This window comes from Trichoderma gamsii (genome assembly GCF_001481775.2).
Source record: "Trichoderma gamsii strain T6085 chromosome Unknown Scaffold_45.2, whole genome shotgun sequence".
In the NCBI taxonomy this organism is placed as follows: domain Eukaryota; kingdom Fungi; phylum Ascomycota; class Sordariomycetes; order Hypocreales; family Hypocreaceae; genus Trichoderma; species Trichoderma gamsii.
Genome location: NW_020171382.1, coordinates 1 through 25,027, shown reverse-complemented (window position 1 = coordinate 25,027; position 25,027 = coordinate 1). Strand labels below are relative to the sequence as shown.

The following is a 25,027-nucleotide window of genomic DNA, read 5'->3' as shown; positions in this document are numbered from 1 at the left end:
TTTGATTTGTTGCTTCTGAATATTCTCTTCAGGTAACCCAGTCAAGCTTGTCAGCCTCCTCGTCTTATAACCTACTTCTGCATGGAATCCAACCCAGATACCGGGATCCAACAACATGCCAGAGCATTTCGTTATTTGAACGCTAGCCAGCTGTTTAATTACTGCTGCTTATCTTCCCGACGTCAAAAATCAAGAAAGAAAAACAGGGAGAAAAAGGAAGAAGAAAAAAAACACCGAAACAAGAAACTCTCACCTGCATCCAAGAGTCACCGGGAGCCACTCTCCTGCAGCGAACCAAGACAAGACCCCAAAAAGCAAAACAGATTTTTTTTTTTCGTCTTTGCATTTTGTCTCGCTTTAGGGTGTTACGACACGTCCGTTCGCTGACCGTTCGCTCGTCTACTCTAGTGATTATACTCTCGTCTCCTTTTGAGGCGTTGCAGTCCGTGCTTCTGCTATTTTCTTTTCTTTTTCTTGTTTATCTTGTTTTTTTTCTTTGTTTTTCTTGTTTTTGTCATCATACACCTTGGAATTGCGGCTCGTATTCACCTCCTATTAGCCACAGATGTCCGAAAAGAGTGTGTCTTCAAACGAATTTTCGTTACTGTGACGGTACTTTCCGTACTCTGTACAACGAAGCACAAAGCGGCAGTGCCTCTCAATATTTTCATCTTCCCGTAGTCCAGCCTGTCACTAACATGAGCCTCATCAACTTCGGAACGGTAGACCAATAAGGCTCCGTAAAACCTCCACTCTGTTATCTATGCTAGTGGTGTTGGCGCCATCAATATCAACGGCTCATCTTGATACATCGTAGCTGCAGGTAACTCCAAGGTCTTTACTCCATACGTGGTACCAGATTAATAAGTGATAAATGCAACATCCAATGACTATATTTGTAACAAAGCAGGCATTGTGATCATGACACCCAAGATTGATTAATTCAATCTGACGCTCCTCGATCCTGGTACAGAGTAGGGTTTTAATTGAGTCAAGGATGCTGCGCTCCGAAAGCTGGGTACCTGGTATGCGTCATCCAACCTACAGCGACCCTCTATGCTGCATGTGCGTTATGCAGACTGCGTCGATCACGCATGAGATTTTGTAAGAGTAATACATACTGTGCATAAGAACAACTATTATCATCAAAGCACTTGTGCGTCCACACTGAAAGATAGCGTTGTTCATGACTCCGATACACTACTAGTATCTCTTGTGATATGTGATGTTGGCTCTCCTTACACCAACTAATCACAGATCAACTTATATCTACTAACAGCTATAGCTCACCGGGTAACCATATCTCCGACATCATACATATCTAGCCAGCAAGGACGGTCAAGAGCCAACTGCAGCTAACAGACGATGGATGAGAACTATCAGAGGGCGTACGGATTCAAGCGTGTAATTACTTTTCCCTCCCTGTTAACTAGCACACATCACCTATACGAAAACCCGGATTTATCATCATACGAAGGTACATAAAAAAAAAATTACTCATATCGTTATTTCAAATACATAAAACACCAACTCAGTGGCTAACACTCGGCTATGTAGGGGCCCAACAGGCATATCGCCAAGCACATAAGCCCCCAAACGGCCAACTCTCTTTGCCGTTCTGGCTAAAAACCGACTTTTGCGGCCGACTTGCTGTCGGATTCCACTTCAGGGCTGACTCCATGCTGGCTACCTTTGCTCTCCATTTCACCAATGAATAAAATGCTGCTCGATTGCAACATATCGTAGCGTTCAACTTTTTTTCAATTCGGTCAGGTTCCTCTATGAAGCTGGGGTCTCAGTCGTCGCATCTGCCGCTGAGGCTGCTGGGGCTTCCTCTGCCTTGGGTTCCTCCGCCTTGGGTTCCTCCGCCTTGGGTTCCTCTGCCTTGGCCTCAGCCTCCTTCTTGGCTGCCTGGTTACCCTTGATGCCATCCACCACCTTCAGACCCTCGGCTTGTATCGTGATACTCTCTAGTTCTCTCTTGCGTTGAATGCGGTACTTCAAATCTTCCGCCATGCGTGATGTGTCCACCAGGACTCCGTCCTTTTCGGGGTGTCCATCCTTCAAGCCCATCTCCTTGACCTTGATCTTGCCTTGAGCCAACTCGTCTTCGCCGATAAAGATGGCAAATGGCACGCCGTTGGCTTCGGCAGCTTTAAACTGAGCCTGCATCTTGGGCTTTGCCTTGTACAGAAACTCGGCCTGCAGATTGCACGTTAGTAATAGTCACTACTAGCTTATAGGAAGTGCAATTCCATGAGAACAAAATGCCTTACCTTGATGCCAGCCTGCCACAATTTTGCGCAAATCTCTAAGCGCTCCTTGACTAGTCCCTTTCCACCGAGGGCCATGACGTAGACATCGACCTCATTGCCACGCACTTGCTCGGCGGACTTGTCGGCGGCCATGCGGGCCTTGGTGATGGAGAAGATGCGATCGACACCAAATGAAATACCAACGCAAGGGATCTGATTCTTTCCGGAAAACATGCCGACCAGGTTGTCATATCGACCGCCGGCAGCCACGCTTCCAACACCGATGGTGGGATCATCAGACCGATCGTCGTCCTCACCGTTGCTCTTTGACTTCTTCTTGGATGGCTTTGCGGCCGCGGCTTCTGATCCTGGTGTTGCCTCAGGAGCAGAGCCTTCGGTGACGACTTCGTAAATGAGGCCAGTGTAGTAGTCCAAGCCACGAGCCAGGCCAAGATCAAATGAAACCTTGTCAAGCGCGCCAAAGGCCTCGAGATACTCGAAAAGGAGAGCAACATCCGCAATACCTTGCTTCATGGATTCGTTTGCTGAAAGCTTCTCATCGTTGCGGAGCTTCTCGAGCAGCTCGTGGCGTCCTCTCAAAACAACCCACTCTCCGATACGGTCTGCAATCTCCCCATCCAGACCCTTCTCTTCGGTCATCTCTTTTCGGACATCCGCCCATGGCAGCTTGTCAAGCTTGTCAACTGCAGAGGAGATTGTTCTAATCTTGTCCTCAGGGACTCCACAGACCTGGAAGATGCCATCCAGGATCTTGCGGTGGTTGAGCTTGATAGTATATGCGCCGTTCCATCCTAGGCCTTCAAAGACTTCGGTGATGATTCGGATGACCTCGGCGTCGGGCAGCATGGAGTCGTAGGTGCCAGCAATATCGAAATCGCACTGATAAAACTCTCGCATTCTACCCTTGGTCATGGCGGGCTGGTCTCGGCGATAGACCTTGGCGATGTGGTAGCGCTTGATGTTCTGAATGTCCTTGTTCATGGCCAGGAAACGAGCAAATGGGACCGTGAGGTCGTATCTCAGCGAGGTAAGCTCGCCGCCTTGGTCGGCAAGGTCATAGATGAGCTTGCTATCCTCGCCATATTTGCCAGAGAGGATCTCCTTCAGCTCGAATACAGGTGTGTCGATGGTGACTCCGCCGTGGCGCTTGAAGACTTCGGTGATGGTGCTGAAGATCTTGTCTCGAATGACCATGTCCTTGCCACTCCCGTGGGGTGAGTAAGCTTCGAGTTTTTGCTCGTGACTCAAGAATCACAACTTACAATCTTTTGTGCCCTTGGCAGTTTTTAGCTCGAACTTGGTTTTGGGAGCCATGTCGACGGTTGGCGCCTGTGAGTGGAACGAAGATGCGGTACGTGGAAGACGAGTCGCAAGACGAAGTCTTTGCAATTGCGACAATGGCCGATATGGTCGAACAGACCTAAATGCAGCCAAAACTATCTTCATCCGAGGGGTGGAGGGGAAAAAATAGGCTTGAAGTTGTGGCAGGAGTCATCGGCGCTGTTTGTATGGGTCACGCAAAAGTCAGCCCCGCCAATTTTGGGTGCCTCGACAGGCGGGGCAGAATTTTTGTTTATCGATAAGGGATGAACTCAATCACTTATACGTACATATCAGTAGAACTCGGCCCCAGCGAGAGAGACGTCTGATGCAGGTTGAATAAAATGCATCGTGCGATGCTTGCGGTGTTTTGTAGTGCATCGGATGCATTTAGTTCAAATTCCATGGATCTCTATTGGTGGAACGCAGGTTTATATACGTTCAAGCAGCCGAGTAGAACAACGGAACAAGTGATCAAGATACTTTGGTCGCATTAAGCATCGTTGATATGCCAGGTCTGCACTCTGCATCCATCTTGACCTACTATTTATCATGTAAGTCATACTTTACGAGTGCGCAGTCGCGCAGCGAAAATGGGCCAACCCGAGTGCAGCTTTAAGGGTTCGTATTGGCAGACGTCCTGTACTCCATTCAGTGACCTATTCAGGGTAGTAGTAAAATCGGATTAGGGAAGAACCATCCAATGATGGAAACCAGAGCTGTCGCCTTTTTGATCGCCACTTTGACTGAGGCTACGCAACGCACTGATGATAAACAACCCCGGATTTCCCCACGAGGGGCCGTAGTGTGCATTCGCTTCAAAAAGCATGACGAGTGCATGGCTGATGCGTGACTCACAATGCGAAGCGCAGAAGCACAAGTGTCCTCTTTCACGCTGATGGTTGACATCAGGCCATCTAAGCTTTTCAGATTGGGTTAAGGTGCCGCCCATAGGAGGCGAGACATGCAGTTACAGTTAATCGGGGCACCGTTGCCTCTCGCGTGGCGGACCGCCATGTGCCGGAAATGCTCCATTTGCAGAACGGCTTTTCGGGCTATATCAACTCCCCGGCAGAGCCAAAAGCCAGATCAAACGATGTCACTATCGAAGCAGACACGACGCCTCTTGCTTTGACCTGTCAACTGCAGCTGTACATTTTCAATTCAGCTACTAGCATTCCATACTCCGTGCTAGCGATGATATTGTCATTGATCCTTGCAAACCGAACAATACGGCGCCACCTGGCCCTAGCGCGATTGTTCCAGAACAAGGCCAAATCTGATGCCCATTACAATTGCTCGCATATAACTGGCAGAAGGCTTTACACGTAGCGGCTGCGCCATGATTGGCCAACCCCAGCATTACCTGCGTGCTAATAACGGGATTCGAGGTAATCCCGAGTGAAGGTTTCATGTTGATGGTACCTAGTCGGACCGCTTCGAGATGCACCGAAATGTTCTTGGGAATACGCAGTTGAAGCCAGATCGCAACGAGCTAACTTGTAGGCTGTGCTATTGTGGGAAATTAAGGTGCCAGTGTCGTCAAAGATTTATCGAGGCTCAGTATCGGAGTACTTACAGGCGAGTTTATATCACCGAGTAGAATATTGCCAGGTACCTATGATCTGGCGCCAGCGGACATGAATACCTACTCCAAACATAACTGCATGTAATAGATAGACGAGGAAAGAGTCCTTAGAGAAATGACTGGAGTTCTATTTTGTCCTTCATCTGCTGATTGATGGGGCACAGCAGGCCTAGAAGCATTAGCATTGCGACTTTAATGACTGATGGATTCGTTCTTAGGCATCCAAGCAGGGGCTTCAAGCAGATGCTGCCAATAGCCCGTTTCACGCCACAAAAACTCACTAACAGTTCGATCGGCTGCCTCAATGCTCTCTTTTAGCTCTCCAATATGCCACTGCCGCCCTACCTCAGAATCAGTATCCACTGCGATTCGCCGTCTGCAGTTCCCGCGTATTGATCGCTTCCACGCTTCGAAGCCCGCCCAGCTCTAATTAATTTTCCGTATCCCAAAAAAAGGGCTTCAGGGGCTTAAACTCGCGGTGAGTTTCCGGAGTCGCGCTGGGGGACTAGACCGACCTAGGAAGTCGTATGTATCGGTTCATGACGACAACCGACCAACCACGCATTTGTACTTGTACCTACTTATGCATTGCGGCGCACACCCTCAGCTGCGCTCCGGCTCGCCTCCATCAACTTCGTCTTGTTTAATTCTCGCGTAAGGTCCGGTACTTGATTTTCATCAGTATTGGATTTGGGTCTTTCACCACTTCGAGATGAAAGAGACCGACGTCGAGCTGTCGAGCTATCCTGTGGACGACAAGGCATCGGCCTCTGTTGACGATGGCACCGCTTCTGAGCCAGCGCAAGAGCAGCCAAAGGCTCGGCCTCAGAGATTAGCATCATTCAAGGATTACTTGGTGTGTTTTTCGATATAAATATACCAAAAAGACAAAATGATGGACCCCGAAAGTGCTAATCAGCATTGATGCTACTCAGCGAGTTTTCCAATATGCGACGAAATGGGACTATTTTGCGTACGCGGCGGGCATCTTGGCTTCCATTGGTGCCGGAATCACCTTGCCGTTGATGAACGTAGTATTTGGTATGTCTTTTATACTTTGCTTCTTCTTACTCCCAATTCTGGCATTCCATGTGGCCGTATTGTGCATAAAGTTTACGATCTTGTTCCAGGTAATTTCGTCGGCAGCATAAGCGACTTTACCGATCCCTCCAACCAAAGCGAGGATGCTTTTCGCCGAAAAGCAAACAGGTTGTCGTCAGTAACTACTACTCTTGATGTTTATCTTCTATCAAATTGCTTAGGCGTATCACCAGTTTATACATGTTTGCTCTCTTTCTCGGCCGATTGGGACTCAACTATATCAACAAGGTGCGAAAAACCCTGTCACTGTTTAGGCCCCATGGCATCTTCATCCACATTATGCCTGCCCTATATGAAAAATTTGGCTGCTAAGAGATATTTGCTGTGCGATAGTTTGCCTTTCGAATGATCGGAATTAGGATATCTTCGGCGATTCGATTGCACTACCTGACAGCACTACTTGGCCAGAGCATCCATGTTCTGGACTCGATGCCGCCGGGCTACGCGACAACAACAATCACCTCGACGAGCAACGTTCTTCAGCTTGGCATTTCGGAAAAGCTCGGTGTCTTTTTTGAGTACAACGCAACAATTGTTGCTTCGATCATCATTGCGTTTACCCGAAACTGGGCCCTCACGCTGGTTACGTCCTCGACCATTCTCTTCATTGGACTCTCTGTCTCTGTATTGATGCCTATCATTGTCAAAGGTCATGGACGAGTATCACAGGTAAGCAATGCTCATTTATGGGAGTACAGCTGTCAAAATCGAAACTCATATCTTTGCTAGGCCGAAGCGAAATCCTCTGCCGTTGCGAGCGAGACCTTTGCTAGTATTCGCATGATTTCGGCGTGCGGCGCAGAGAGTCGTATGGCGAAAAAGTATGGACTATCTGTCGAAGAAGCCAAGATGCATGCTCAGCACACATCTCCATTCCTTTCTCTGCAGTTTGGATTGATTGTAAGTAAAACATACTCTTCCTTGTATAGACAAAAGAGCGTCTTTAACAGTGGTACAGTTCTTCAGCGTATTCTCGGCGTTTGCCCTGGCATTCTGGTATGGAACTAAGGAGATAGCTGAGGGGCATGCTGATAACGTTGGGACAATTGTCATGTGAGTTTTCCCTCTTGAGATGACTTTTGACCTGGTACTAATTTGTAAAGTGTTTTAATGTCTGTGATGAATGTTGTTTTCTCGCTGGAACGCACTACTACCCCCATGTTGGCTGTTAGCAAAGCTACCGTTGCAGCCTGCCAGTTTTTCACCGTTATAGACGCACCCCAGCCAGAGAAGGGTCATCTTACGGATCCTGAGGTCTCTGCCACAGACGACATTGTATTTGAAAAAGTCACCTTTGCTTACCCAAGCCGTCCTCATGTCAGGATTCTAGACGAGCTGGATCTCCGCATCGAGGCAGGCAAGATTAACGCTATTGTCGGTCCATCGGGATCAGGAAAGAGTACCGTTGTCGGATTGATAGAAAGATGGTATTCGCTCAAGCACCAATACGTTATCGAAGAGGCCGTGGAACCGGAAAAGAAGAAGAAGAAGAAGCAGAAGAAGAAGGCGGGTGAGGCTGAGGAAGAGCTTGAGGCCCCGAAAGAGGAAGACACCGGCCCACCAGTGAAGCTCAGCGGTAAACTTACAACTTGCGGCCATGCTCTGGATGACATCCATCTAAAGTGGTGGAGATCTCAGATTGGACTGGTCCAGCAGGAGCCCTTTCTATTCAACGATTCGATATTCAAAAACGTGGCGAATGGTTTAATTGGTACGCAATGGGAAAACGAGCCGGAAGAAGTAAAGAGGAAATTGGTCAAGGAAGCGTGCATTGAAGCATTTGTCGATGAATTTGTTGACAAGCTTCCACAGGTTAGTTGCTCACGGATCCTTCGTTACTCGTCTTTCTTGTTTCCGTGGCATTTTCTCTCTTTCCGACCACTGTGCTAATATTTGGATACCCCATGTTGTAGGGCTACGACACCTTAGTTGGCGACAGTGGTGCTAAACTCTCTGGCGGCCAGCGTCAACGTATCGCCATTGCTCGATCCATCGTTCGAAAGCCGAAGATTCTTATTCTAGACGAAGCGACGAGTGCGATCGATGTTCGAGGAGAACGCATTGTCCAGGCTGCTCTTGACCGCGTGGCACAGAATCGGACGACAATCACGATAGCCCATCGTCTGTCCACTATCAAGAAGGCCGATCGAATCATTGTTATCAAGAAGGGAAAAGTTGCAGAACAGGGTAACCACGAGAGCCTCATTGCTCTGAAAGGCGGTGTCTATGCTGGTCTCGTCCAAGCCCAGGCACTCTCACTGGGAAATGCATCAACGGCCGAAGAAAGCGATGACCCGACGGATAGCGAGGATAATCTGACTCGCGAGAAGAGCCAGGCTCTTGAAGAAACCACAGCTCAAACTGATAGCAGCAGCACCGAAAAAGAGCGCAACATTTTCAGCAGTTTTGGCCGCCTCTTCTATGAGACTAATACCTACTGGTACCTGATGTTTATAACATTAATCTTCACCGCCTGTGCCGGTGCGGCAACTCCGCTGCAAGCCTGGCTCTTTGCAAAACTCATTGTGGTATTCGAATTTACTGGTCAAAAGCTGCTTCATGAAAGCCGTTTTTGGTCTCTGATGTGGTTTGTGCTGGCTGTCGGTGTTGGAATCTCTTACTTTGGAGCGTTTTTTGCTTCTACTCGAATGGCGTCAATCATTCGAGCCAAGTATCAGCAGCAGTATTTTGAGGCCATCCTTTACCAAAAGACTTCTTATTTTGATCACGAGGACCACTCTCACGGCACCATGACGGCTCGTGCCGCAGGAGATCCCCAGCGGCTGGAGGAGCTCATGGGTGCAAACATGGCCAGCGTCTACATTGCACTTTTCAACCTCACTGGATCAATCATCATCTCTTTTTACTTTGGCTGGAAATTGGCCTTGGTCGGCGTCGCTGTCGTCATGCCAATTCTTCTCGCCTCGTCGTACTGGCGCTTCAGGTATGAATTGCAATTTGAAAAGATGAACAATGAAGTCTTTGCCGAAAGCTCCAAGTTTGCGTCCGAGTCGATTGGTGCTTTTCGAACCGTTACGTCGCTTACTCTGGAAACTCCCATCACGGACCGTTTCAAAACACTATGTGATGGCCACGTTAAGACGGCGTTCAAAAAAGCCCGCTTCGCCAGCTTTCTCTTTGGATTCGCCGACAGCTGCACATTGGCCTGCCAAGCGCTCATCTTCTACTACGGAAGCCGCCTTCTGGCGAGCGGCGAATATAAACCTGAAAATTACTTTGTCTGCTTCATGGCCATCATGAACGCCTCGCAGTCTGCCGGTCAGAGTTTCGGCTTTGGCCCTAACGCGGCACAAGTAACGGAAGCTTCGAACCGCATCTTGAACACGAGAGAGACAATGTTCCGAGACAAGAGCTCTGGAGGAAAGGAGATTCCGGACGTGGAAGGAGGCGTGAAGATTGAGCTAAAGGATGTGCATTTCAAGTATCCGACTCGAGACATGCCAGTCTTCCGCGGGTTGAACTTGACGATTGAAAAGGGCCAGTTTGCGGCTCTGGTGGGATCGTCTGGGTGTGGCAAGACGAGCATCATTTCACTTCTTGAACGGTTAGTCTGAATGGCAGCTTGATATTTCTTTCTGAGCCACTAATAGTTCGAAACGATTAGGTTCTACGATGTCGATAAGGGCCGCATTCTATGCAACGGCCAAGATATCGCCGATGTCAACGTCTTTGATTATCGCAAGTACCTATCACTCGTAGCACAAGAGCCAACCCTATTCCAAGGTTAGTTTTCGACATCTCTACCAGAAAATTTTCATACCCAGTATATGTAAAGCTAACTTCCATTCACCACGCTAGGCACTCTCAGAGACAACATCATCCTCGGCGTCGACGATGCCACCGTCACCGACGAACAAATCCACCAAGCCTGTCGCGACGCCTCCATCCACGACTTCATCGTCTCTCTCCCCGAAGGCTACAACACAAACATTGGCTCCCGCGGCGTTTCCCTCTCGGGAGGCCAAAAGCAGCGTGTTGCGATTGCTCGCGCCCTGATCCGCAAGCCAAACATCCTGCTCCTGGACGAGGCCACAAGCTCACTCGACTCGGAGAGCGAGAAGCTCGTGCAGGCGGCGTTTGAGCGCGCCAGCAAGGGGCGGACCATGGTTGTGGTTGCTCATCGGCTAGCGACGGTGCAGAATGCAGATGTCATTTTTGTGCTGGGCGAGGGCCAGCTTCTTGAGCAGGGTAGTCATATGGAGCTGTTGAAGAAGAAGGGAGTTTACTGGAATATGGTGAGTTTTTTTTCTCTTCTGTGAAACATGTCCTTTAACTCTTTGTAAATTGTCGCTAACGCATGCGGTGAAAATAGTGTCAAAGTCAAGCTTTGGACAGGTAAACTCCTACGTGGTAGAACACAATTCGGCTTATGAAACTATTAACGCATCAATCACTGACAATCTCATCTGGGGCGCAATAAGCGGCGCTTTGTTATGTTTTATGGAGTATTTTTTTGCACGGCATATAAATTTGTTTTAATCCTTGGATCTATAAATTCAACTACATCAGTATAAGGAAAGATCTAGTAACGCAACTCCAACCAACAAATAGACATAAAAGATTCTCTTCTCTAAGCCTGATATATGGCCGCTCTCCCGCTAAATTTATAAATTGTTGGTGTTTTTTTTTTTTTTTTTTCAAACCGAAAGTTAAATATCAGTATTCAAGTCTGCCGCGTCCAGCAGCGTATCTAGTTCCACAACTCATCCATCTCCTTGAGGATCCTCTCCGAATGCGTCATGACAAAGTCATGCGTGCCAGGAAGAACCTTCCAAACCACATTCTCCTTACCGCCCACAAGAGGAAGGCCCTCACGCTCATAGCCCTTGACGTCGATAATCTCATCATTCTGCGCCAACAGGACCATTGTCGAGCCCGGCTTCCGGCGCGCAAGCAGCTTCCAGCTCTCATGCTGGTCCGTCAAGGGCGCCCATCGGATCGAAGACATAAACGCTGGGATGAAGCCGGTGTGGTGAAGAGCCATCCATCGGACGTACATGAGCACATGCTGCTCAAAGGGGATGGAGGAGCCGTCGGTTTTCTGCGTCTCGCCGTCGCTGGTAGCCTCTGTGGCGGCGATGTCTGCAGCAGCTGCGGACGGCGAGATCTCTTTGGCCTTTCGGGAGGCGGCGATGGGCTGCTGCAGGCGAATTCGAGTCAGGTAAGCGAGGATCCTCTCCGGCACGAAGCCAGATTTGAAGATGAACAATGACACGGCGCCAAAGTCTGCAGCATTGATGAGGCCCGCGGGGGCGAGCAGAACAAGCGACGAGACAAGGTGAGGAAACGCAGCGGCGAAGTGAACGGCGATACCTCCGCCCAAGGAGTATCCAATGAGGCGGAAGGCGTCGTTTCCAGTCCAGGCCAGAGGGCTTGAGGCGAGCACGAGGAGGATCTGAGTGGTGTAGAGGCGCTCATCATGAGGGAGATCGCCGACGCCGTCTGAGAAGCCCCGGCCAAAGAGATCCTATACGGCTGGTGTCAGTACGGGAGCAGTTATACTTGCTTGCGTCTTGGGAAGAGTTTAGGATTCTTACAAAAAGCATTACTCGACATCCGCGTTTGACAAGGCCGTGGGCGATGAGAGCGAGCGTTATACAGGGAGTGCTGATACCATGGACGAGCAGGACCTTTTCGCCGTCCTCGGGGCCAAATTCATAGACGCGGATGGATCCATACTGGGATGATATTAGTTTGGCACTTCTTCTTTCAGTCTTTCTCATCTCAATCAAACTCACCGGCGTATCAACGTCCCTCGCCCCCGGAAAGGCATCCGGCTGATAGACCAGACGCTCGACCTCGTCGCTCGGTAGCCTCGGAATCGTCGTCTTGAGCGGGCTCGGCAGCGCCCTGCCCCACCGCGGCCGCAGCGCGGATCTGGCGAGCAGCAGCAGCGTCGCCGTGGCTACGGCCGTGGCCGTGACGGTGACGGCGACGGCGGTTTGCGGCCCGGGCGACGGCCAGCGGAAGAGGCTGGAATCCATGGCCCGGTTCGGAAGAGGGTGAGATTGGAGATGAAAGACGAAGAAGCGGTCAATCAACAAGGCTGAGCGGATTTCTCAACATGAAGTGAGTATGAGTGGTGGAAGATGACGATGATGAGATGCCCCGTGGGTCGTAGCCTATTGTTGCTGGTGGATTCTCTCTTGTGTGGCGGTTTATAACTGAAGCGGTGGGAAGGTAAGAATATAAAAGAGAACGAGAAGAGATATCACGATAGATGAGAAAAAGAGACTAAACAGTAGAAGATTTAATTAAATGCAAGTCTTTTGTGATATTTCCTCAGACTGTACAAGAGCGAGTAGATGAAAAAGGAAGAGAAACGCCGCGACGTGGGGGACGGGCCGCGGGAAGCGAGCCAAAGCGAAAACTCTATCGCCCAGCCTCTCGATTTCCACGCTGCAAAAGAGAGCAAATCAGTTCAAAAAAGGTTAAATCAGACCAAAGGTAAAATAAGACGCCAGTACGAAAAGTATTGTTGGAGGCACAGGAGCTTGAGGTAGGTAGCGATGACCAATCTTGGCTCAGCCTCGTCTTACGAAATGCGCAATGGAACGCATCTGGTCGTTTCCAGTATAGCCTGTTGGTGGAGACGCTTGTTATACAGTAGGTAGCTCCAAGGACAATAATAGCACAATCTAAACGCACGTGGCTCTCCGACTTGGTTGGCTGGTATCCAATCAATCTGACACTCACCAGCTAGTATTGCCTGGTATTCAGATCGATCTTCTTGATGAAATGTAGCTGTGCATATCTACCTAACAATATTATGTATAGATAGAGAGCATATGTACGATTATACATTTACATATGCAACAGGTTGTATATACGCCCACTCATCAGTAAGATACAATCCTCATTCGAAACACAGCGCGCTGGTCTCTTTCGTACACTAACAGCCCCATACTCGGGTATCATATAACCATGCGCCATCCTTGGCCAAATAGTCATCAAGCAAGAAGTACAAGGACAGATCAAAAAAATTAAATAATCGCATCAAAAACACACAACTCCGTCCAGTGATCAGTAATATGATGTCTGTACATGTATGTAGGGAGGATTCATATGGGAGAGAAACTTGGAATGAGATGCTCACCCCAAGCCAACCGCCCATGCCGCGTTTCCAAGCTGTTTAATCAGCTGGCAAAGATTCTCCACGAGAGGCGGCAAGGCATCCTGGGGCCTTCTAAAATTCGTCTGCAAAATCTCTTGCACAATATCCATGCACGCACGAGGGTCGTAAACAGACGCCTCGCCGGGTGCTGCTCCCGAGCTTGATCCGGCCGCGGGTCCTTGTATAAGAGGTATCCCCTGCCCAAAGCTCAAGAAATGCTGAATAGATGTCGCATTGCCTTCATCCAGGTACATGGGCTCATATCCATACTGCGATGCCATGTCCTGCTGCTGGCTGGCCCGAGCCACAACGCCATAGGTCCATAGAGCAAGCGCGGCATGATGGACTGCTATGGCATAGAAATCTTTCAGCTGGCCGAGAGGAAACAGTTTTGCATGCCGCAAGATCTGTCCCGCGCACCAAACCGCGAACCATGACTCGGGATTAGCTGTCCACTGTTGCAAAATGGGGTACATGCGACGGGCTTCTTCTTCTCCCTGTTTGCCTGAAAAGATTTGTAGGTCATCTAGAGACACGTAAAGGTGCATCATGAGAAGGTTTAACACGATGTGTTCTTGAGGGGTGACGCCTGATAAATCTGAGCAGCTAAACTGAAACGACTGTAGATCTCTTAGGAGCTCTTGGCGTCTGGAGTTCAGCATAGAGTTTGGCTTTTCTTTGGTGTAGCTCCGAAATTGGTGCACTACACTTAGCTGAGAGTATTCAAAAATCATTGACCAAAAGCCGTGGAGAAAGATTGACACAGACAGTTGCGTGTCAATCCGTGCAGAGTTATCAGCAAGCTGGCGTACGTCTCGATATGCGTCGGCGATTGATGGCAATCTTGAATTTTGTTGTCCAGCCGTCCCCGATAAGTAAAGTGTCTTCCACTCAGACGCCGATTTTGCCAACCACAATTCCTTCCGTTCTGGCAGTGGCAGCGTCAACTCAGAATACGACATGCAGGGATTTGTCAATGCCGTCATCGATAACTGGGCTTCTCGGATGTAGCAGTGGTATGCTAGTCTTTTCTCTCCTTAACGTTAGTGATAGGTCGATGGAAACAGAGAAACAACCTTTCCGAAACTGACCTCTTCCATTGCTCCGCAGTTGCCCACTTCATCCACTTTTGTTGTAGTAGCTCACCCTCGTCTGAGGGATCGACCGTGATTATAGGATACATGTGCCGCTGGAAAAATCGTCGATATCTCATCATCTGAAGTCACTCAGTAAGTATGCATCATGTACAAGTGGTATCCTCTCCATACCGTCACAGGGATCACCAAATGACACTCGGCAATCTCCATCTTTCTGCGGTTACCGCTCCATAGACCAATATCCTGCCCCAAAATGAGTGATTGGACCAAACTAAGGTTTTGGATAGCGGTGTTATTTTCTTCAAACTGCAACGTGAGTTAGACGTAAGCTCATCATTCTTTGGCGGATGTTAATAGGCTGTTCGGCTGTTTGAATCTTACTCTTGCAGGAATGGTTATGCCTAGCGAATTTTCATGTCAGAATATGACCTTTCCAAGGATTTAGTTGATTCTCATATATATTTCACTTACGAACTGCCTCTTGGATGGCAAATCCAAACTTGCGCAACGTCGGGGCCGGCATCAGCACAGCACCAGCAGCCACAGCATTCCCAACCCATTCAGGCCACAGCGAATTAAGCTTAAGGGTAGGGAAGTGTATCCATGTCGATACCTGTCGAAGATGGGCGGCTAGGAAAACTTGCATCATCGTATCCATCACGTCCACTGTTGGAAAAGAGGCAGCCACCCTGCCGGCCGTCGAAGGATCGCGACAAGTCTTTAAGATGATGGCCAGGATCTGGTCGCGGCTGGAAAGATTCAGCTTTTGATCAACGACTCGCTCAAGGTTTTTCTTTGTTTCCTGAAACTGCGCATTAGAAAGATCTTTGGCGGAGATGGGCAGGTTACCCTGCTCCGTATAGCCACTATCCTTGGCAGTCGGCTCCCATTTCCACGGCAAATCTCCCCAGACATTGGCAAGATTCTGTCGCATCGAGGACATTTCAGCCGAGTTTTGGGGATTTTGACCAACCAAAGCAGGAGTTATCAGAGCTCCGCCGTCCTCTAGATCTAGATTCCAGTGGTCGAGGAGGCCAAAGTCCATTTCGGTAAGATCCATGTTCATGTTGTCGCAAAAATCTAACACGGCTGGACTTTGAGATTCGGTTGGCCGCGGCAGATCCAAAGGCTGCTGGTAAAGGACATCGCGTAGGAAATTGAAAAACGGGATGGTGTTAAAGTCCATAGGGCCAGCTTTCGCCGAGTTGTGTGGGTGAGCTGCCTGGCTAAGAGTATGGCCTACATGATGCAGACGCCGTCAGTCTTTGGCTTCCCAACGTGGTGAAGAACTCAAAGCTTGCTCCCCTGAGCCAATCGCAAGACTTACCTGACTCCACTCCAGTATCCGGAGTTGTCAACTGGCTAATATCATCTTGCCTTGATGAGTTGGTTTGCGATAGAGGGCTACTCTTGCTGGTTGTGTTATCGCGGATAAAGTTCATAGGGGCATTCTGAAACGTAGAAGTCGAATCTGCGGATGCTATATAAGAGCCGCTATTCGGTTGATTTTGTACAGGGGCATCCTGTCCGCTCCCTGAGAGGTGAGGAAGATGGGTAGAAGAGCCTGGGCTGGTCTCGAAAGAAGAACATGCCAAGTTACGGCTGACACAGCGTCTGCACGGCTTAGTTTCGTCGCACTTGACTCGCGCAGCGGCGCAAGGGCGGCAGGCCTGGGTGACGCGGCTAGAGTTGGGAGTCGAAACCAGTCGTTGCCGCTTCTTGGGCGAATCGTTCTCATGGTTGGTAACATGCCTCCTCAACAGATCCTTCCGCGCAAACGACTTGTGGCAGATTTCGCAAGCAAAGCGCCGACCCAAGGTGTGCGTCTGAACGTGCCTAACGAGGTGCTCTGGCCGCGAGTATGAGCGCCCACAGTCGCGGCAAGCATAAGGGTTGTTGTTCTGATGGCTCTGGTGGGGTGCTGGTGCTGGAGTTTCGCCGGTGACACTGCTGGCGAATGGGTCGGTAGTCGTACCTGGAGCAGAAATGGTAGTGCCAGCAGCAGTACGCGTCCCTGGAGAAGTTGTTGAAGCAGGACCAGGCGTGGTGGATGACGGAACAGCCTGCATGATGATGTGACTTTGGGTCGTCGGATTCGATGGCGCCGGCGCTGCTATACTTGTAGCGATAGCATCGGAGCCCACAGTTTGTTGCTTTGCCGCCACAAATGTCTCAGAGACAGGCACAGGCGCAGGTGCAGGTTGAGACCCAGACAGAGACCCAGACAAAGATTCAGGCGCGGACAGAGGCCGAAGATCGCTGCCAGGGCCATCGAGGATATGGGACAGCGTTCCGGCCATTGTGTGTGGCCAGGCTATGGAGCTGGCGGAGGCCCCGATATCCACCTGGTTCGCTGGCTTGGCAGGGTTTCGCAACGCATCAAGGCTTGGAGGACAGCCTCGCGAGAGATTAGGAGAAGGCGCCTCCTCGAGGTGAAGTTACGACAGCTAGACTAGAGGCTCCCGGATGAGAGGGGCCGGGGCAATGGCAACGCCGTTACCGGTAAGGCTGAGGACCTGAAGCGGCAGTTGAGCCTAGTAGTTGATGCTAGTGATGGGTGTTGAACGGCAGTGGAATGCGATCAAGAAGTGCACGTTGTTGAAGTGGTAGCAGCAGCGTTCAATCAGCGTGCTCAATCAACCTAAACACCAGACATGAGCCGATGCCAGCTACCGAACCGCAGAAGGCACAGATGGCGCAGATGGCGCAGATGGCGCTACTTACACCTAGACTCGACCACTTTGACGCCCGAGACGTCGCGAGTAGATTCGGCGCGCGCTGTGGCGAGCGAGCTTGGCAGGCCACTAGCTGGCAATCTAGCGTAGCGAATCGCAGCAACGTGGCTTGCGTGGTCAAAGTCGATGATTCGGCGGTTGAAACAGTTGCAGAGGCCAGACCTGCGGTTACGCGTAATGTGCTCGGTGCCAGACCCTCGAGCATCTCCCGTAACGGCAGCCAATGGTGAAGCCCGAAGGCAAAGAGCGGCTCGGGCCCCCCGGTGGGTTATCGGGGAATTTTCTCTTTGGCCGACCTCTACTACCAGCAGCTCTGAGGACGCGTGCCAGAGCTTTGCAGCCAGGGCTGAAGACACAGCTGAGGTTCTTAAGATACCTACATCGTACTAGTAGGAAGAGAGGTCGAGTACCTGGACCGCGGCTCCAACGACAAACGAGCTGGCTGCAGAGTGTGGGGGCGATCTGGGGTGCCGCCGGCCCTTGCGCGGCATTTGCGGCTTAGCAGAAATATATCGAGGCGGCCAACGACAACCTCTTGTTCCGCTGCATCTTCCCGTAAGAAGCAGCTCCTCCGTGAGCAGCGCTGCTTGTAGGAGGCGCTTTATTGGCGCTCCTTAGCATCAGGCCGGGGCCCAGCTGGAGCGGTTTAGGTGGGCACGTTGCTGTTAAGCCTGAACTCTTTCGGCGCGCCCTAGAGCCAAAGCTTAACCAGAGAGCCGCGATGCTCTTCTTTATCCAGAGAAAATACTTGTAGTTGCCACTTGCGAGCCGATCAGAATGCGGTTCAACTGTATAAAAAAAGAAAAGCAAGGTATTAATCCATGTACGGTACTTTGAGCAACTTTACTGCTAAGTGTTAGGTACTGCAGTCTACACAGTATCTGGTACCTATAGTAGAGACATCAATATCAATGCATGTAGCATCTCGGACCTGGCGGGACAAGGCCGATGATATGGTTATACAGTATTAGCGTTGGCATCCTCCCGGACTGAGTTGACACTGCCCGCGCTAGTAGTTGTTCGTGACGGCAGCTGTAATTCTATTGGAATACCGAGTAATTGGTACGGCCATGTGGCTTCCATCTGAGTTGACAGGTGGCACGAGATTGAGATCATGCGGTGGACTGTGCAGTCTGCAGATTAAGAACGCCACTTGGTACTAATCAACGCCGGACACACGCGCCGGTCTTGATATCATATTAGCATACAATGATACAAATTACTGGGTATACGAATATCGATACTGCCTGATGCTCAAGACGGCTGCGTCTTCAATACTACCTTGTAGTGCTCCAAGTAAAATCAGGTACAGCAGCACCGTTGGCGTCTCAAAGACGGAAGAATCCGTCCTGCTGGTTGCGCAATCGTAACGGGCACAGGGATGCTGAAACGGGCTGGCTGATGCCCCCAGTATCTAATCTCTAGGTGCCCATTTCTGAACGCGCACGTTGTCGCCCGGCATCCCTCGTGGTTCCCTGGGGCCTACCCACAGCTAGGGACCCCTATCTATCCCGTTTACAGGTAGGCCTAGTGCTCTTCGCCAATACCGGGGGCAATGCTATGCTGGTGCCGGTATCTAAATTCGGCGCCCTATTCTCAATTCTGCTGGCACCCATCTCGCGGCAGCGCAATCGATTGCTAGGCCTGGCGCCGCGGCACGTCTCGCTAGACCCTTAAACCTGGCACGACATGTTTCGGATTTCCGCTGAAAGGCTGAATATGTGGTAGTATTTTCTTTTCTTTTCTATCTTAGTAACCAAAAACTGACGACTGTTCGCAGGTCAGATCTGCCTCAACTGCCATAGGGCAGCCGTGAGCCGCGTGTCTCAGCTCAACCCTCACTTCGACCTCCAAGCGCCGCGCATTTGCTATCCCATCGCCTCCTGTGGGCCCGTTCCCTCCCTGCATGTGCTTGCCTTGATAGTACAAGTATTGCATTCTTACATGCAATCTGCGGTCTGCAGCCCCCCCTGAGGTTGCAGAGCCTGTCCTCTCTTTGTGCCTGCTCGGGCTAATTCTACGGCCGCGCAACATGCTCACGGTGCCAATCGTCTGAGACAGCATTTTGCCTGAAAAGAACAGAAAGCTTATAGACAATTCCCAAATGATGCCAAATTCGTGAGCACGAGTTGAAGTCCTCATTCAACCTCCTCAGGGCCCATCTCGCGCCACTCTTTGCACGCTCCATCATGACCCTTCAGGACGATGTCATTGCCCCGGCACTTGATCCGCAGGCCGAGGAGCATATCAAGGAGAAGAGCCGCAAACGAACCCTCGGCAATCTGCGACTGATTGACCAAGAAACGAATGCCGTAATTCTGGTCCCCACGCCATCCTCCGACCCCAATGATCCGCTCAACTGGTATGTAATTGCACACTGCATCTTATCCTGACAATAAACAGCATTGTTCGGTGGGTTTAAAGCTCACGCATACATACACTCAGGTCGAAATGGCGCAAGTATTATGTCGCTGGCGTTCTCTGCCTGACCATGGCAGTGTGCAACTTTCTGGCAGCTGGGCCAGCTATCGCGATGGTGCCCACGGCTATGGATTTCTATCCCAATGCTTTGGCTAATGGCACACTAATTACTTCAGCCATTCCCAAAGCTGCGTACTTCTTCACTACCACGTCTCTGCTTCAAGGCATGGGCAACATTGTCTGGGTCCCTGCTGCCAACAAATGGGGTCGCCGGCCAGTATACGTCGTGAGCTACGCAATCTACTTTGCCATGGCTATATGGCTCATCTTTGAAAAATCGTATGCCAGGTTCCTGGTGGGGAGGATCCTCATGGGGTTTGGTTCTGGCGCGGCAGAGACGCTTGCGCCCATCTCTATTGCGGATATCTTCTTTCTCCATGAAAGAGGCAGGGTCATGTCTGCGTATACATGCTTTCTATCTGTGGGCGCAGCTGCTGGTCTGATAGTATCTGGTCTGATTACAATAGACCATACCTGGAGAACCATCTATCAAGTCGGCTCCGCTTTGGTTGGCTTTGTCCTTCTGCTTCTTATTTTTACTGTGCCTGAGACCAGCTATTTGCGGACAGATCATTATGAGTCGCCCTCTCCAGACGTGTCAGATGAGAAACAGGTGTCGACTGTACGCGAAGAGACACAGAATTCCACAAAGAAAATGAGCTACATTGAGTCGCTTTTGGTATTCAAGGCTGCCGGTACGAGCGAAAACATGTTCAAAATGTTGATTCGCCCCTTTGGCTTAATAATTCTCCCGCCGGTGTTATGGGCTGCTCTCTCTCTAGCAGTGACAATCGGGTTTCTAGTGGCGGTTACATCCAACTCGGCTGCGGCTTTCAACCAGACGTATGGATTTGCTTCTTACCAGGTTGGGCTCTGCTATATCGCCGCCGTCATCGGCTCTCTCTTCGGCCTACCAGCAGGTGGCCACCTCGGAGACAAGGTTGCCGATGTCCTAACGAAACGAAACAATGGTATTCGAGAGCCCGAAATGCGACTCCCGGCAGTGATGATATCTGCAATCACCGCGCCACTTGCCCTGATCCTCTATGGCGTTGGTATTCAGTACAAGCTTCACTGGATATGTCCAACCATAGGACTAGGCCTCCGTAAGAGAATTCACCCATGAAACAATCACAGAATGAGTCTGAGTCTAATCCATTCAATGCAGTCAACTTCTCCATCACGCAGTCCAATACGATTTGCATAGTCTATGTCATTGATTCTTACCGTCCAGTGGCAGGTGAGATAACGTTGGCAGTCACCGGATTCAAGGGTACGTTTCGCTCGCTGCTTGTATATATGCTGTCAAGGGATTTCTCCATGACTAACACGGACCAGCCCTGTTCGCCTTCTTTCTCTCCTTTGAAACAAATCCCTGGGTCGACCTCTCTGGCTACCAGGACGCATTTGGAGCCATGGCGGGAATTGCGGGGGGAGTCCTCCTTATGTGGATCCCCTTGTATTTCTGGGGAAAGCAAATTCGGCATTACTCGTGGCAATGGAGGGTCGTTTCGTTTATACACTGGGATAACGACCGCGAAGTGGGAGAGTAAATATCAGTCAACATTATCTTCACTGTCGTTGACATTACCATCAAGGTTGCTTGCAGCAGTTCTGATTAAGGAGGCGTCCTGGCCGTCTAAGCGAGATACCCCATTTGCAAAGCTAGCAGCCAAACTATCGTTCCTCCGGAGTACATGGACGTTTTCGTACAACTGGATGAGCCGTAATCTTTTTGAAGTATTTTTAGCACAAAAATCCGTAGCTGCTAAGCTACCTGGGAAGTGCTTGGTAGTTGCGTTGTTATCATACTAATGGTACTACTGCCTGAATAGTGATATTACATACACGTACTCCGTAGATAGCTCCGCAAAATTACATGTACAGTACCATCCAGTGACCACGAAACAAAACGATGGAACGCTTCAGTCGTTTGAGCTCCCAGCCGCATTAGCATCCTCCAACCAGGATTGCCACCAAAAGTCAGCTGGGCGGATGACTAAGGGGCGCCACCCTCTCGATAAGCTTCACCCGCCTGAGCGATAAGTGATCGCGTGTGTCTCAACCTACATTACATTCAAGGGGGCTTCGACGAGGTGGTGATTCCATGCATTTCCGCTCTGTTTGATCGCTCTGCTGGCCTGACGCAGCGTCTCCTTTACAGCGGTTACATCACTCGAACATGACTTGAACCCTCTCAGGAGGCGTGGTACTGTGGTGCATCATCGCTCAAAGTGTCTCGCGCTTGGGGGGGCTTGAGGTCTATTATCATCAACACATAATAAGCTTCCCGCCCGCACTCTATTTCGCTACTGTTTATCCCTCGTTCCGCCGGAGCAGAGGCCATCAGGACCAACCCAGTTTCTTCTCGGCGTCACCGACCGTTCTGTCCCGCCATCTTGTCTTTGTTTAAGCCGCTGTCTTTGTCTAAACTGTCGCAGCATGGCCAGCCAGCAAGGTGGACCGAGCGCTCTCGCCCCCCATGATGCAAGGGAGGCGAGTGTCACTGCGGATGCGACGCCTGACTCGCCCTATTCGAGCGACGAGGAACGAAACAGCCAAGATTTTACTTGTCGCTGGCGAACGCCCGAATTTCACGACCAGGAGTGCTATCGATACTTTGACTGCCCGTCTCACCTGGTGGAGAGGCGACTCTCTATAGACGGCACCGACGAGCCAAGAGAGAGCGCTGCCGAAGCGACCGAAATTCGAGACGATCTCGTTTCTCCCAGAAGTTCGATCGACGAAATCCCAGAATCAGAACAAGAAGATACGGCAGCCGAACAGCAGCGGGGTGAAAATAGTCTTGTTACGGATCCTTTGGCGTCCTCGTCAGAGATAACATCTGGGCTGGCGGCTGAGAGAAGAGAGAGCCACACAACGAGGACGTCAACAGCGGATCCTGCGGCTCTACCCGCTAGAACATCATCGTTGCCGATCAGAACTCGCATTTCCTCCAGAAGTATCGACTTGCGGCCAGCCGGCTCGGCCAGCAGTGAAAGCTGGGGCGAGCTTTTTGAACAGCCCAGTGGAGCAATGTCTACCAGCGCGCCGGCTGCGGATATGGCAGAGAACACCTCGCCCAGGATGTCCGCACGAGACCAGCTATCAGCCATGTACGCTGTCGATACGGATAGAATATCGAATGAGAATACTCTACACCACCATTCTCTGACAAGGTCGTCTGAACGTGAGCGCGAACGCCAGTCGTCGGTTGTTCTTCCTAGGTGGCAGCCCGATGGCGAAGTGACTTACTGTCCTATATGTCGCACTCAGTTTAGCATTTTTGTGCGCAAACACCACTGCAGGTATGTTTATTGTTCACGAATCAGACATATGGATGGCTGACAATGATGGAAACAGAAAATGCGGGAGAGTTGTTTGCAACTCTTGCTCCCCTCACAGGATCATCATTCCGCACCAGTTCATCGTCCGGGCACCTGGCTCCGAGGTGCCACTTCCTCCAGCACTGTTTTTCGATAGTTCGGGTGGTGGTTATGTTGACATGAATGGACTATCCGGCGGCGAGCGAGTGCGTCTCTGCAACCCATGTGTTCCTGATCCCAATACAGCGCCTCCGCAAAGCCCCGGCTCTCCCGGGTTGTCACCACGTACGGCACGACGCAGGTCTCGGAATAGCACGGGCAGCGGATATCCGCCTTCACCTTCTGTCAACAATCGATACGGGGGAGTGTTTGCAGCTGGTCAGAGTAATGATCCTTACCAGTTCTACACCTCCAGGACAAGGAGCATCACCATGGTAGGCATATCAGCCCACGTATATAATAACACCATTAACTGGAGCCACTGATCTGACCTGTAATATCTAGGATCCAACCGGACAAAGAGCAGGAGGGGCTTCATCCTCGTCATCCTCACGCCGGCGCAGCAGTGCCAATTATGAGGTTTCATCTTTGAATCGCCTGCTGGCCGCTGGACCATCGCCCTTTAATATGCAGAACCAGCACCATATTCATCGACGACGTTTGACCGGAGAGCCGGGCTCGTCATCTCGACAAAGGGCATTGCCTCTCCCTCCCCAAATTGCAGAAGAGGATGAGTGTCCCATCTGCCATCTGGAGCTACCATCTAGGGAACTACCCAACTTTGAAGCCTTACGAGAGTCACATATCACCACATGTATCCAATCTCACAGCACCTACGGCAGCCCTCGCGCAGCGCCAGACAGCGCCACACCACCTCCTCCCCCGCGGCGCACCGGCATGTACACGTATCCCGCAACGGAGAAAGACTGTGTCGACGACGCGGAGTGCACTATTTGTTTAGAAGAGTTTACGGTTGGCATTCCGATGGCGCGACTTGAGTGTCTTTGTAGATTTCACCGATCTTGTATTTCAGCCTGGTTTGTCAATCACCCGGGAAGATGCCCGGTGCATCAGCATGACGGGTTCGGGTACTAGATGAAAAGACGGCCGACAGTTGGCCCCGGCGGTGTGTTTGACTGTTTTCGTATATCCATTCGTTTGCATATTGGAGTTTTTTGGGCCAAGACTTTTGTCAGTTTTTGTAGGCTTGTTTGCCGGAGCACATACCAGATTCCCCTCCTTTTTACGATGATATCAAGTTATTCTGGCAGTCATGTTTTCAACTCTGAGGCTATCCCCCTCCTCTCTATCGGCGTTGTCGGCAATTTGAGCACAGAAAGCCTCTTGATCTGGCTGTTATGGATTCTTCTTTTTAAGCAAATGAAAGACATGTATACATGTGGTAGCGATTGGAATTGATAAACAGACTTTTCTTGTCATCTACAAATACAACGTGCCGTGCAACAACTGGATGCCCTTTCTTTCGACGTGACTGGACATGTAGACATGAACCATCAAGACGACAAGACTTGAGACTGATGCAACTGTGATTGTCCGAATTATGCTCCGTAGTCACACGCTGTGCCACAGCCAATGAAGAAATTCTAAGAAGCCAAAGGGCCCTTGCAGTCACGCCCGGCTTTGCTCTTGGTGATTATACCCCGCAATCGCAAACAACCGGCATCAGTCAGTGTGATGGGGTCTGGCCTACTGACGTGAACCCTTGAAACTTTGAACGGAAGTTGCTTGATGTAACGCTTCGATCGTTATACTTCATGCAGGTACTTTATTTCACAGGTTCTTTACGATACAGATCGTCAATCTACCTAGGTACTAGGTCCTATTACGATGCTTGTACCTATGATGGCTCGTATTCACCAGTCTATCACAAAACCCATGAGCGCGAGACAACGACAATGTAAACAATGTAGCGAGAATTGTTCATGCTCTATTTTTATTCCCCCCCCC

The 25,027-nt window shown here is 50.4% G+C and overlaps 5 protein-coding genes across 5 annotated transcripts; 2 read left to right on the top strand and 3 right to left on the bottom strand.

The window, feature by feature from the left end:
• Positions 1 to 1,779: 1,779 nt before the first annotated feature.
• Positions 1,780 to 3,470, bottom strand: TGAM01_v209329 (histidyl-tRNA synthetase; the record flags this gene model as incomplete). The annotated part of the gene is made up of 2 exons (XM_018805854.2): positions 1,780 to 2,202; positions 2,277 to 3,470. 2 exons carry the CDS (start codon positions 3,468 to 3,470, stop codon positions 1,780 to 1,782), a joined length of 1,617 nt encoding a protein of 538 aa, XP_018661044.2.
• Positions 3,471 to 5,896: 2,426 nt separating this feature from the next.
• On the top strand, positions 5,897 to 10,645 carry TGAM01_v209327 (hypothetical protein; the record flags this gene model as incomplete). Its single annotated transcript, XM_024550536.1, has 12 exons — positions 5,897 to 6,040; positions 6,120 to 6,225; positions 6,315 to 6,399; positions 6,447 to 6,513; positions 6,619 to 6,954; positions 7,015 to 7,185; positions 7,244 to 7,338; positions 7,389 to 8,097; positions 8,199 to 9,850; positions 9,911 to 10,029; positions 10,105 to 10,541; positions 10,619 to 10,645. The coding sequence occupies 12 exons, from the start codon at positions 5,897 to 5,899 to the stop codon at positions 10,643 to 10,645; spliced, it is 3,948 nt and encodes a 1,315-aa protein (XP_024404712.1).
• A 351-nt stretch (positions 10,646 to 10,996) lies between these two features.
• On the bottom strand, positions 10,997 to 12,290 carry TGAM01_v209328 (hypothetical protein; the record flags this gene model as incomplete). Its single annotated transcript, XM_018805856.1, has 3 exons — positions 10,997 to 11,773; positions 11,844 to 11,984; positions 12,045 to 12,290. 3 exons carry the CDS (start codon positions 12,288 to 12,290, stop codon positions 10,997 to 10,999), a joined length of 1,164 nt encoding a protein of 387 aa, XP_018661046.1.
• Positions 12,291 to 13,398: 1,108 nt separating this feature from the next.
• On the bottom strand, positions 13,399 to 16,817 carry TGAM01_v209326 (hypothetical protein; the record flags this gene model as incomplete). Its single annotated transcript, XM_024550535.1, has 6 exons — positions 13,399 to 14,446; positions 14,512 to 14,636; positions 14,689 to 14,823; positions 14,899 to 14,918; positions 14,989 to 15,756; positions 15,845 to 16,817. The coding sequence occupies 6 exons, from the start codon at positions 16,815 to 16,817 to the stop codon at positions 13,399 to 13,401; spliced, it is 3,069 nt and encodes a 1,022-aa protein (XP_024404711.1).
• Positions 16,818 to 22,175: 5,358 nt separating this feature from the next.
• TGAM01_v209325 (hypothetical protein) lies at positions 22,176 to 24,154 on the top strand (the record flags this gene model as incomplete). Its single annotated transcript, XM_024550534.1, has 3 exons — positions 22,176 to 23,041; positions 23,097 to 23,493; positions 23,564 to 24,154. 3 exons carry the CDS (start codon positions 22,176 to 22,178, stop codon positions 24,152 to 24,154), a joined length of 1,854 nt encoding a protein of 617 aa, XP_024404710.1.
• Positions 24,155 to 25,027: the final 873 nt, after the last annotated feature.